At 46.6% G+C, this 12,050-nt stretch overlaps 1 protein-coding gene across 9 annotated transcripts in view; it reads left to right on the forward strand.

Annotated features, from left to right (window-relative positions):
* The window catches only part of KIF1B (kinesin family member 1B), a 147,387-nt gene extending 137,479 nt beyond the window's left edge, over positions 1–9,908 (forward strand). For all 9 annotated transcript variants that reach the window (XM_057535117.1, XM_057535119.1, XM_057535120.1 and 6 more), the window contains 7 exons: positions 12–251; positions 1,380–1,451; positions 2,468–2,589; positions 4,037–4,186; positions 4,541–4,733; positions 4,942–5,060; positions 5,622–9,908. In XM_057535117.1, the coding sequence (XP_057391100.1) occupies positions 12–251; positions 1,380–1,451; positions 2,468–2,589; positions 4,037–4,186; positions 4,541–4,733; positions 4,942–5,060; positions 5,622–5,664 (939 nt within the window). In that variant the 3' untranslated portion in view covers positions 5,665–9,908. The remainder of the gene's footprint in view (positions 1–11; positions 252–1,379; positions 1,452–2,467; positions 2,590–4,036; positions 4,187–4,540; positions 4,734–4,941; positions 5,061–5,621) is intronic.
* Positions 9,909–12,050: the final 2,142 nt, after the last annotated feature.

The raw sequence follows: 12,050 nt of genomic DNA on the forward strand, positions 1-12,050 counted from the left end.
GATCTTCTCAGGTGGAGAAAACCCGCCACTTCCTGCTGCTCCGCGAGAGACTTGGTGACAGCATCCCCACATCCCTGAGCGACTCGTTGTCCCCCAGCCTCAGCAGTGGGACCCTCAGCACCTCCACCAGCATCTCCTCTCAGATCTCAACCACCACCTTTGAAAGTGCCATCACACCCAGTGAGAGCAGTGGCTACGACTCCACAGACATTGAAAGCCTGGTGGATCGGGAGAAAGAGCTGGCTACCAAGGTGTGGCCCCCTGCCTCTGCTGAGCATTTTCCCCCGTGAGGCTCTGTGAGCTGGTGTTTCTGTTTTTCCACTTGCATTTTCATCTTTCTTTGAGGGCCTCTGTTTCAAGGCCTGTGCTCACACTGTGAATATAGAAATAAATGAGACTTAACTTCTACCCTGAATAAGTTGACAGGCGAGGGGGTGACAAGCTTATAATAGAGGTGTGGTCGAGAATGCTGGGGGAGACGGAGGAGAGGCCTGCCCAGGAGGGCACTCATGGACTGACCTTGGAAGGATATGCAGGAGAGAGCCAGCGGCGTCCTGCATGATCAGTGTGAGGGAATCCGCGCAGGAGAGGGACAGGAGATGGAGCTGGAGAGATAGGGCAGGGCCAGATCACGAAGAGTCTTATGTGCTGGACTAAAGCGTCCAGAATATTCCGGGAGTGACTTGGAAATGTTTCAAACAGGTATTTGTTTTAGAAAGATTTCTCTGGCAGCAGTAAAGAGGATGGATTTGTGGTGAAGAGACAGGCTAGAGGCAGAAATAATTCTTTATTTCAGTAATCCAGATGAGAAACGGTAAAGTTTTTAACTGTGACGGGGTTGTGTGGGATGAAGAGGAATCATGGGAGAGACATTTGGAAGGTAGAATCCGCATTCCTTGTTGCCTGGATAACAGCAGGAGAGGGCAGAGGGGTTGTTGAGGATGACCACCATGCATGTGGGTCTGGGCAACTGGCTGACAATGGAATATAGAAATAAGAGGGATTTTGTGTTCGTTTCAATAATCGAATGGTCATCTAGTTGATTTGGGAACATATGTCCATCCAGAAACCTCCATGCCTTTTAGTACCAGGGCAAATGGAGAATGAAAGGGATGCTGTTGCATTCTTAAGCACTTTAAACTATGGTGTTTACGGTAATTCACTTTTGTAGTCATGAGAATGGCTTTTTATCCACTCATTTTATCGTCTTTGTTAGGCATGTACCAGCCTTCTCTTGCTACGTACTCAGTTAATTTCTAGAGCTATCTCAGCAGCACCTGAGCTCCACTGTGAGTCTTAGGCATGTTATTTTCCCTTCCTGCTTTAATCCCGGGCTTTGTTTAACCATTGAAACTTACTCTTCCTTCTCTCTTCCCTAGTGCCTGCAGCTTCTCACCCACACTTTCAACCGAGAATTCAGCCAGGTGCACGGCAGCATCAGTGACTGCAAGGTGAGCAGCTCTCATTTCCTGTCCTCAGGTTTTGCTGCTTTTAGGTGGCTTGAGATGGGCGTAGCATTATATGTGAGGATGTATGACATATCTGCTCTTTCGTTTATTTAATTTTTCAGTCAGAACACTGACTTCTGAAGATAAAAGTATTCTTCTGTGTCTCTTAGAGTAATTATGAGATGGGAAACATTTGGGCTTTTCCCTGAATCCCTTGGAGAAGAGTATTCTGCAGGGGGTGATATATTATTATATGTCAAGGCAGAAGAAGTCCTGAGGTTCTCGGTGGCATGAAATTTTGTTGCCTTCGACAAAGAGTGAGGTGAACACTTTAAAGAATTTCTGCACCATTCACTCTGTTCTGGTCATCTTCACCTTTTTTGCTATTCCCTAGACACTCCAAGCTTTCCGCCTTGAGGTTGTGTACAGTGGCTGTGCATTGGCCCAGTATAACCTTCCAGATAGTCCCATGATTCGCTTCTTTATTTCATTTTTCTGCTCAGATGTGGCCTCCTTGGAGCAGATTTCCTTAACTGCCCTATGTAAAGCCAGCAGCTCTCTGAAACCTTTTAACCTGCTTCTCTGCTTTACTTTTTGCTGTAGCACTGATCCCTGCCTGACACTTCTTAACGTGTTTGTTGATTGGTTTATTATCTGCCTTCTCCACTTAGAGTGTAAGCTCCAGGAGAGCAGGGCCTCTGCCATATTCTTAGAACAGTGCCTGTTGTTCTTAGTTCTCGGCACACATAGATAGGGTCATTTAGTTAATGCAGGAGGCTGTAGCAATATAAAATATAAACATATTTTATAAATATAAAAAGCTAGCCTTGCCTCTTTTATAAATGTCTTGATTCCTATTCTGACACTTAGGCCATAAAATATTCGTAAGAATTGTTTTCTTGAATGACCTGAAACAGAAGAGGATTTATGAACGTGAGGTCACTGGCTGTCAAAGCTTCTTACTGCAGAGGTGGTTTTGTTCATCTGAATCTCACTTGCTGTGTTCTGTTTTCTTCCAGTTGTCTGATATCTCTCCAGTCGGACGGGATCCCTCTGTGTCCAGTTTTAGCAGTGCTACCCTCACTCCCTCCTCCACCTGCCCCTCTCTGATAGACGCTAGGAGCAACTCTTTGGATCAGAAGTAAGTACCCAGATTTCACTGACAAAAGCTAATGTAAGAACCAAGGGAAATGCCAACCTTCCGCTGGCTCAGTGGTTCGCAACCGAGGGCAGCACCGTCCCCCTAGGCAGCCTTGGGAAACATGTGGGAGCCTTTTCTGGATGTCACAGTGACTGGGAAGATGCTGCTGACATCTCTTAACCTCATACTTTTTACTAACTTTCCGCATCAAGTCACTGACTCCTCTTCTACATCCCCTTTTGCGTGATTTGTTCTTGTATTCACACCCCTGATTGTCTCCCCAGTCAGATCAGACACAGGAAGCCCCATCCTGGGAAAAATATTTTGAAACTACTTTGGAAAAAATATTTTAATGACACAGTAAAACACATAGGTAAGAAGAATAGAGATGAAGTCCATGAATGATTCCATGAATTCATCATTAGAATCACTGCTGTGCAATGCGCCATCAGTCTCCTTTGCCCCGTCTCCGTTCATTATGCTCACCTGTCACAGCCCACCTGGTTATCAGCCAGCTGTCTGTCTTCCTGTATCAACACTGAGGCAGTGGGCTGGAGAAAATAACACAACCAGGTAATTTAATTGAATCTGGGATGCCATCAACTCTAAGACATTATTTTTATATGCCACTAAAAGAAAAAGCAGTGCCAACTAAAATGTGACATGCCATCAATTACAAGATGCAGCCCAATTCGAGAAATGGTAAAGTTTCAGAAAAATGGGCTTTTTGGAATTGGTGAAATACAATTAATTAGACTAAACTGCTCTGCAAAGATAACGGTACAGAGCATGGGGATTATTTCTCACGCATCAGTTCTGAGCTGGACCTGGTCGGTGGGGCAGCTCTGCTCCAGTCACTTAGGAGCCCAGGTTCTTCCCATTTGTTTGCTTGCTCTGCCAGTCCCTCGGGCAGCGGTCCTCAGACTTCAGTGGCATCAGCATCACCGAGGAGGCTTGTTAAAGCCCAGATGGCTGAACCCCATTCAGAGTTTCTAATTCTGTAGGTCTGAGTTGGAGCCTGAGAATTTGAATTTCTAACAAGTTTTCAGGTGGAGTTGATGCTGCTGATCAGGGACCTCACTCTGAGAACCACTGCCCTAGGTGGTGCCCTAGGTGTGGCCTTGAGACGAAATAGAAACATATAAAGGAATGGAGTTCGTATTCAGTACCCTTCTGTTCAGAGGGCGTCAGGATAGGAAGAGAGACCGAGTGACTTGGTGGTCATCAGTGATGAGTTTCCTTTGTAACTGCCGAAGGAGGACACCAGGTGAATTTGGGATTACGTTTCGGACGCCAGCTTTGTCTTCTTAGCCAAGCTCTCTGGAACTGACGTTTGCAAGGTCCCTGGTGTTCGAGGAGAGGCATTGTTCCTCCTGGTGAGATGGTTGTATACTGACCTTACTGAAGCACCTGTTACCCCTTTCTTCCTAACCTCTCTCTTTTCAAGGACCCCAGAAGCCAATTCCCGGGCCTCTAGTCCCTGCCCGGAATTTGAACAGTTTCAGATTGTCCCAGCTCTGGAAACGCCCTATTTGGCCCGAGCAGGAAAAAATGAATTTCTCAATCTTGTTCCAGATATTGAAGAAATTAGACCAGGGTGAGTACTATATTGAACAGGGATGCCGGTTATTAAAAGACAAATTAGCAGGAATTTACTTTCAGCTCTTCTACATGAGGTCTGCATTACAGTCTAATGCAAATGGAACCGGGGTGAAAGGGTGCTGGGCTGGGTTTCCGCTCCAGGTGTATCACCCCACCCGGCACAGCATGTGGTGGTGGTGCTTTGTGCTCTTTCGCTGCATTTCTTCGGCAGATAAGATTCTAGACCAAGTAGATCATTTGCCTGTTTCGTTCAGCCTAGGGACTTGGCCTGGGTCTGTTTTGATGGCCCTCAGCTCATGATCACTTTATTTTTGTGAGAAACTAACCTCTCTTGTACTGTCCTTTTCAGCTCAGTGGTCTCTAAGAAAGGATATCTGCATTTCAAGGAGCCACTTTCCAGCAACTGGGCTAAACATTTTGTCGTGGTCCGTCGCCCCTATGTCTTCATCTATAACAGTGACAAAGACCCGGTGGAGCGTGGCATCATTAACTTGTCCACAGCGCAGGTGGAATACAGCGAGGACCAGCAGGCCATGGTGAAGGTCAGTCCTGCCCTCTCTTGCTTTTCATTGCCATGCACAGCCTTCCCTGTTGAGTTCTGAACTCTGTCGTGTGGTGTGGAATCTCTCTTTCGTATTTGGTGTCTCTGAACCTTCAGTGTGAAGGGCCGTGTGCCCTCTGAATATGGCTGGTGGTCCCCATTGTTCAGCATCCATAGTAACTTTTCTCATCTTCCTGTGTCTCTTTCAGACACCGAACACCTTTGCTGTATGCACAAAGCACCGTGGGGTCCTTTTGCAGGCTCTCAATGACAAAGACATGAACGACTGGTTATATGCCTTTAACCCACTCCTTGCTGGCACAATACGGTAAGAAGTTGTTCCTGTGTTTGCTTCCTCTCCTTGGTCTTTGGTTCCAGGGACGTCAACATAAACAGAAAAGGAAGTCTTGTTGCAAACAAGTTTAAAACAGAGGAAGGACAGGAGTGTAAGTGTGGTTGTAAGGTGGCGATGAGGCCTCAGCTTCTCATAAGTTGGCATCTGGTGTCCCGAATGGCTAAGGAGACTCTGGTCACATTTGTACCCAGTTAATCTCCTGCTTTGACTTTTTATTCTTAAGGGGTCTACAGCTGGGGTCTGTGGGACCGAGTAAAGGGAAGATTGTGAGAACCTTAACGGTCTCCCAATATTCAGCCATATGATCCAGCCTCAGATCCTGTGAGGGGCTTGTGTCCCAGGGTCCCCAGGGTGAGGAGGACCACCGGCCAGCCTGTTTGTTCAGGGGCTTAGAGACCTGGGCATGCAGTGCAGGATGGGAGGACGTGCAAGGAGGGGAGCCCAGAGGAGGAAGACCTGCGAGGGCAAGAGCCCCGGATCCAGTTTTCCAGTCCTGCCGTCTGTCTGATCCTCTGATCCCTTTGTTGCCCACAGGTCAAAACTCTCCCGCAGATGCCCGAGCCAACCGAAGTTCTAGGTGACTGCCGAGCGCCCTCACTCGCCTTCCGAGAGATAAAGAAAGTGTTACCTCTCATTTCTCTTTGTGATTCTTGATGGTTATTCTTGTGTGTGATCCTGTGGCTTAAGTGCTCGTCCCTCCTTGTCCAGCACTTTTTCTATCGCTGCTGGTCCCCATCCCCATTGCTCTGTACTCTTTTCTTTTTTCCTGTGCTGAGAATCTTGTTAGAAGCATGTGGCCTAACAAAAGGGGGGGGAAAAACGAACAAAAAAACAAAAACCCAGAGGGGATCCAGTGAATCTCCCAATTATTTTTTGATGTATTTTGGCTTCCTTTTGTGTGATAGGTCCCCATATGACCACCTCTGATGTCTGTACTGCTGTCTTCGGATATCTCTGTCTGTTGTTCAAGACAACATAATACTTTTTTCTTTTCATTGTGATATAATTTTAATTTTTCTTGGGTGGCTTAGAGACTAAAGGAAGAGACATCTGGTCTTTTTTAGAACCTGAGAGGAAAAAAACTTACCTTTTCCCCTTCTGTCTCTTTTTGCCATGACTAATCCCTACATTTTCCATTGAGGGAAAAGGTTGTAGTGAGCTTAGAAATGGGACATGTATATTCTCTGAAATTGGGGCTTATTTAGAACATAGTTATGTAATTTTCATTTAGTGGAAGAGACTTTTCAGCAGGTTTGGGACAGTGGCTGCTGTTGACCTTATAAGAAGGAAAGAGCCAAGGCTATTGCTGATGGATTTCAAAGGACCGTGGGACTTGGCCCGTGACAGTGGGGGTCAGTAGGATGCTTGTAGTTCCTCACAGCAGGGCTCCTGTGAGCTGTTTGTCTCCACTGGGAGGGAGCCTCTTCTCTCAGAGTCTCAGTTCTGTTCTTGGAGTTAGTAATGACAGTGGTACAGTTTGGAATTAGTGCCATGATGTCATATACAAATATCCCACAAGGAGGGAGTGTTTCACTATCTGGTGATGAACTTGATGGTCTTTGTCATCATTATGATTATGATAATGCCGGGTAGTGACCTTGTGATTGTTGTAGCTCCCTTTGATCAAAGAAATCTAGCTCTTAAGTATACTTGGATGTCTCCCTCTGAATCCAGTGGTCATTTACAATGATCCTTGTCAAATTGAAAACACTTTCAATGATGCTTGTCTCCCTATGCTCATAGATAAGTGAACATGGCAGGCTTTGCTTTCTGGACCCCAGAATTATAACGGACTTCCTGCCACTGCTAAGAGCAAAAGGACACCTGGGGGCAGAGAAGAGGGTCCACCTGAACCCTGGCCCCAGGCCTGGTCATTTGTCTCCTCCTTGGTTATCTCCATCGTGCGTGGAAATACTGCCAGAGGAGAAAGGAGGAGCTCACTGCCGGTGGCCTCCTTCTGTGACAGAACAGGATCGCCTGCTTCCAGAGGCCATCGCGGAAGATGCTCTTTCTCTTTCAGCTGCAGTAAGTGTCACAGGAATGACATGGGAGAGAAGGCCTCCAGTTACTTCAGTTGCTTTGCCAGTTGACTTGGGGCTGTTCTGTACCATCCTTTACTGCCCTCGCTCACACCTCTGTTTGACCATCCATCCTTCAGGTGTTCAGGAAAGTATCTGCTTGCTCCCACTTTGTGGAGACCGGGGGTCCTCCGCCTCGAGGGTGCTGACTCTCGGGTAGCAAAGGGGAAGGGCCCGTGCGCTCAGCAGAATGGGTGCTGGGCAGGCTCGCCAGCACCCAGACCCTTGCCTCTGCCTTCCTGGAGGGGCTCATCTCCTGGCTTCATTCATCATAATTGCTTTGCAAAGAGGAGGAAAAGGGAGTCACGGAGAGCTTAACAAAAGAAAGACTAGAAATCAAAGGCTATGACCTTACCTGAAAAATGATCAAGAAAAATTCTATGGTAGATTTTTTAACTTTCTTCCTCTCCTTAAAACGTAGGTCACTAACTCTAATGTTACTTGTTTTCTAAGTAGTGCTTCAGACTTTAAAGTAGTTAGAGGTTTCTTGTCTAATGGACACAATGTGCCCTTCCAGTGTCCACTCAAATCCAGGGTCTGCCCGTGCTTAGAGACAGCTTCCTGGGCTGAAATTAAATCTGATTTCAGGGAAACGAAGATGAGATTTGAAGGTTACTTTTCGATTTAAATCCTGGATGCTGCTGCCGTTACAAAGTCTGATAGGAGGATCCATGTCTGTGGCAAAAGGAGGCCGGGGGAAGCCGAGGGAGATAGAATCAAGTGATACAGGGAGGTGACTCTTGTTTTTTATTCTAACTTAAACAAAACTGGCTTGGAAAGTCTTTGCTTTGGAATGTCAGATACTAGAAGAGGCCGAGGTGAGAAGGCCTTGTGAGGCAGCGGGGGCCTTGGCTGCAGCTCCCCGGTACACACAGCCCCCACTGGTGCCCCTTTCTCTAGGGGTCTGTTTTCAGATTGGAGTTGGAGCAGTTTCAGGATTAGTGTTCCCTTTCCAGGCAGGTCCGTCCCCACTTCAAAGCTCTGAGAGAGAATTTATGGCAGGAATTATTACTGAGGCTTTCACGGAAGCCATAGTGTCAGGAAAGTTGAAAGAACTCAAACCTTTAAGGAAACCACCTTTTAAGGGTTTGTTTGTTTGTTTCCTTTTTTTTTTTTTTCTTAAAGCACACCTTTAAACAAGCAAATAATAATAATAATAAAGCAAGAAAGAACACTCTTATACAAATTTAGGAGAAATGAGTGCTAAAGTAACCATCTCCTCCCCTCCTTCCCCCATCCTCCTTTCTCCTGCCAAAGCAAAATATGGCCTCACAGCTTCCACCAGACCAGTGCTCACACCCTCCTTGTCTCTGCGCCTGCCTGGGGGTCAGTCAGCTCTCAGGCCGGGCTCTGCGGGGTCAGCCAGCCCACGCACGCAGCCACGAGCACAGGGAAGGGCTGCTTTTGGCAGCTGGGTGAGCACTTGGATTCCAATACGTTTTGATAATGTGAGGGAAGTCGAGGGAAATGATTTTTCCCAACTACGACTACTCATATTTTGGATGAGATTTTTCAGCTCTTGTAAGATGAAGGAATCAGTTACGCCATTGTGGAAGATCTTTTGGTACCTAAAGTAAAGTGACTTCTTCTGGCACATATATCAAAGCAAAGACTTTGTTGTCTGCTGCTTGTTGTCTGATTTACAGGGATATTTAATTTTGTAAGGTATTTGTATATTTATACAGCTGTAATTAATTGCACATTGAACTGGAAAAGCAAGGATGACCTAGCGTGTAGCACCTGCTGGTACTTGGCATTCCCTTGTCTGGGTTCCACTAGGGTTCTCCTGGACAGTATCAGGGCTTGTTCGTTTCTTGTTTGACTTGGGTCCTTCATTCTACCTTTTGGTTCCCTTTTTAAAATGTGATTGTTAACCTGCTCTTTAAAAAGAAAGAGACTGATTTTGCTGCTGCCCTCAGAAGGTTTGCTGAATGTATTTTCACTAAGACTCGAGCTCGTGTGCACTGCAGCTGTCCGCTGTGGCCAGAGCGTGACTGTGTAGCGGGAATGTATTGATTTGTGCTTCCTTATTAGTACATGGAGATATCAGCTGAGAGATGATCTGCTGCTGTTGTTCAAAAGGCCATTTATGAAACCTGTGTTCGAGCCCCATCGAATCTTAGGGAAGCCTCTAGTCATTTAAAGGAAGAAGGTAGAGGTGATACAAATTTCACATTAAAAACTCAGCCAAAACGGCTTGTGCTCAGACGGAATGTCCGAGTTGAGGTTGGTCTCTTGCCAAACCCTGGCCGTCGCGTGTTGTTTTCATGTCTTCAAGTTAATTTTTTTCATGCTGCGTATTCTGGCATCAGTTCACCTGAGGAATCCATCAGCCTTCTCATGAGTCGTCTTAGACTTTGTGGCTCTGATGTACTTGTCCGGTGAGACTTCAAGTCCCTTGTCACCATCCTCATGCACAAAACCCATGAAGCATAAGTGGCCTTTTTGAACCAAGACTTTGCAAACTGATCTCTCCCCAGGGAAGGAGTTGAGCACATTTAGCAACAATGTACATTATTAATTTCAGATTCTCATTTTCATGTTTTATTATGTAAATATTATCTGATGTTCGGAGCCTGAGTATACAGAATGTAAATATAGTTCTTGTATTTGTACTAATTCTGGTTCTTTTGCTGTATAGCCTTAGATGTGCAATGCAGACATTATCTAACTGTGTATGGTAACCTTGCATCACGGAACTATTAGTGAACGAGGTAAAAATAATAAAGGTACAACCAGTGCATCAGAAGGCTCTTGATGTGCGTTTATTCCTACACCCTTTGAAAGGTATTTACACAAAGATTTTTCTTGATTTGCAAAGATATTACTCTTCTGGGACAGATGTCACCATGCTGTGACCTACATGGTCCTTTCTGATAATGCAAAACAGCAGTTATTATATAACTAATGTGATGCTGTTTCTTCGAAAGTACTTTCCTCCTGGTTAGGGAAGTGGCTATTTTAGGTGGAAGATTTGCTTTTTTTTTCTCCCAAAACCTCTGTTTATATACCTACCAATGATTCTGTAGTGTTGTTGTAGGGTGGGTGATGGAGGGGTTGAAATTTTCACTGTGTCAATTTAACAAGTTCCTGTTGTGAGCAGAGAATGAGCAGGGACCACTGTCCTGGGTATTTGGGGAGAAATGGAAGCAGGGAAGGGAAGCAGCATTCAGGCAAAAAGCAGCAATTCGTTCAGTGCATATCTGAGGGCCCACCTGTCCCCGGCAAGTGTCTGGATTCTGATGATTCAGCAGCGAACAGAACAGGCCCTGTACCCGGGGCCCTCCCATTCCAATGAGGGAAGACACTCGTTATACAAATTTAAAATGGTACAGAGCAAAGTAAAGCTGAATAAAAGATTAGAAGGGATGGGAAGAAAGCGTCTTTTTAGATTGTGTGGTCAGGGAAGGCCTCTTTTGGGAGATGACATTTGAGTAGACTCCTGAATGAAAGACCGGGTAAGCCATGCAAATCCCTGGGCAAAGAGGTCTCCACGCGGAGTAAATAGGTACCTGAGGCAGCGGTGTCCTCAGAAGATTCCAAAATAGCAAGGAGGCCGGCATGGAGTAAGGAGGTAGCCAGAGACCAGGTGTTTTTTAGGGCTTAGATAACTAATTTCATTAGAGGGAAACAGGAACCAAGGGTGGATTTTGAGAAGATAAGTCCCATGATCTTATTTGTGTTTTAAAAGACCATTCAGATGGCTGGGTGGAGAGCAGCCTGTGTGTGTAGAGATGGGGGACACGTGGAGGAAAGGGGGCCAAACGGGAAGTTGTTGCCACAGCGTCCCGGGGGGAGGATGGAGGCTCGGACTAGCGCAGTCGATTCGGGGAGAAAGGGCCAGATTCAGGCCACGTTTCACTGTTAGAACTCAGAGTCTGCGAGGGACTGCATGTCGAGAAAAGGAGGATGGAAACTCCCGGGACGTGTGTCTGAGCAAACAGGACGGCCTTGCGGTTCCCTAGGGTGAAGGAGGCTGGGAGGTTCTAGAAGAGCTGAGGGGTGGTTCTGAGTAGAGGACTTGGTTGTGGCCGTGTTCACCTGCATGTCTGGTCCACGAGGCAGTTGCATTCAGGGGGAGAGGTGGGGGCTGGAGACACATTTGGGAACTGTCACATGAAGGTGACAATAAAGGCAAGAGGTGGGGAGATCTGGGGAGCGAGTAGCTGTGAGAACCAAGGGCTCTGCGGCCTGGAGCAGTAGGAAGAGAGGACGACAGCAAGGACCAGGAGAGGTGGCTGTGAGGAGAGCGTGGTATTTGGCAATGAAGTTAAGGAAGTGTTTGAAGATGGAGGAAGTGATAACCGTGTCAAAAGCAGCTGACGGGTTAAAATAAGAACTGAACAGTGACCACAGGTTTTGGCAACAGGGAGGTCTAGGAAGTTTGAGGGAGCCAGTAAATGCCATCACTTTTTCCCAATTTCAGAGCCAACTAATAAAAGAATAAGGCAGATAGAAGATCGAAATATCACCTTCGTTACCGTTAAAGCTATGATTAGAGAATGTGGCTTAGGTCTGTGGGTAAATGAATTCCCTAATACCGAGCCTCAGAACTAGAGGGCCGGGAGCAGTGCATCTTGAACTTTAATGTGCGTAAGATTCCCCTGTGCTGTGGGTCATACTATGTGCAGATTCTGGCTGAGGAGGCCTTGGGTGGGGCCTGAGACCCTGCATTTCTCATAAGCTTCCATGTGAACCAAGAGGTTCCCTGATGGCAGCCGAGGTCCCCAGAGAGAGGGAAGAAGTGGCCAGGCTGGCCATGCCAGGGGCTCCTCCCAAACCCGGGCAGTTTCGTTTCTCTCCTGGCCCTCTGTGAGGGGCTGGCGGAAGCAGGAATGTTCCAGTAACAGAGTTCACTTCACATGGGAGGAGACATCAGGAGTGC

Source organism: Balaenoptera acutorostrata, chromosome 1 (genome assembly GCF_949987535.1).
Source record: "Balaenoptera acutorostrata chromosome 1, mBalAcu1.1, whole genome shotgun sequence".
NCBI lineage: Eukaryota > Metazoa > Chordata > Mammalia > Artiodactyla > Balaenopteridae > Balaenoptera > Balaenoptera acutorostrata.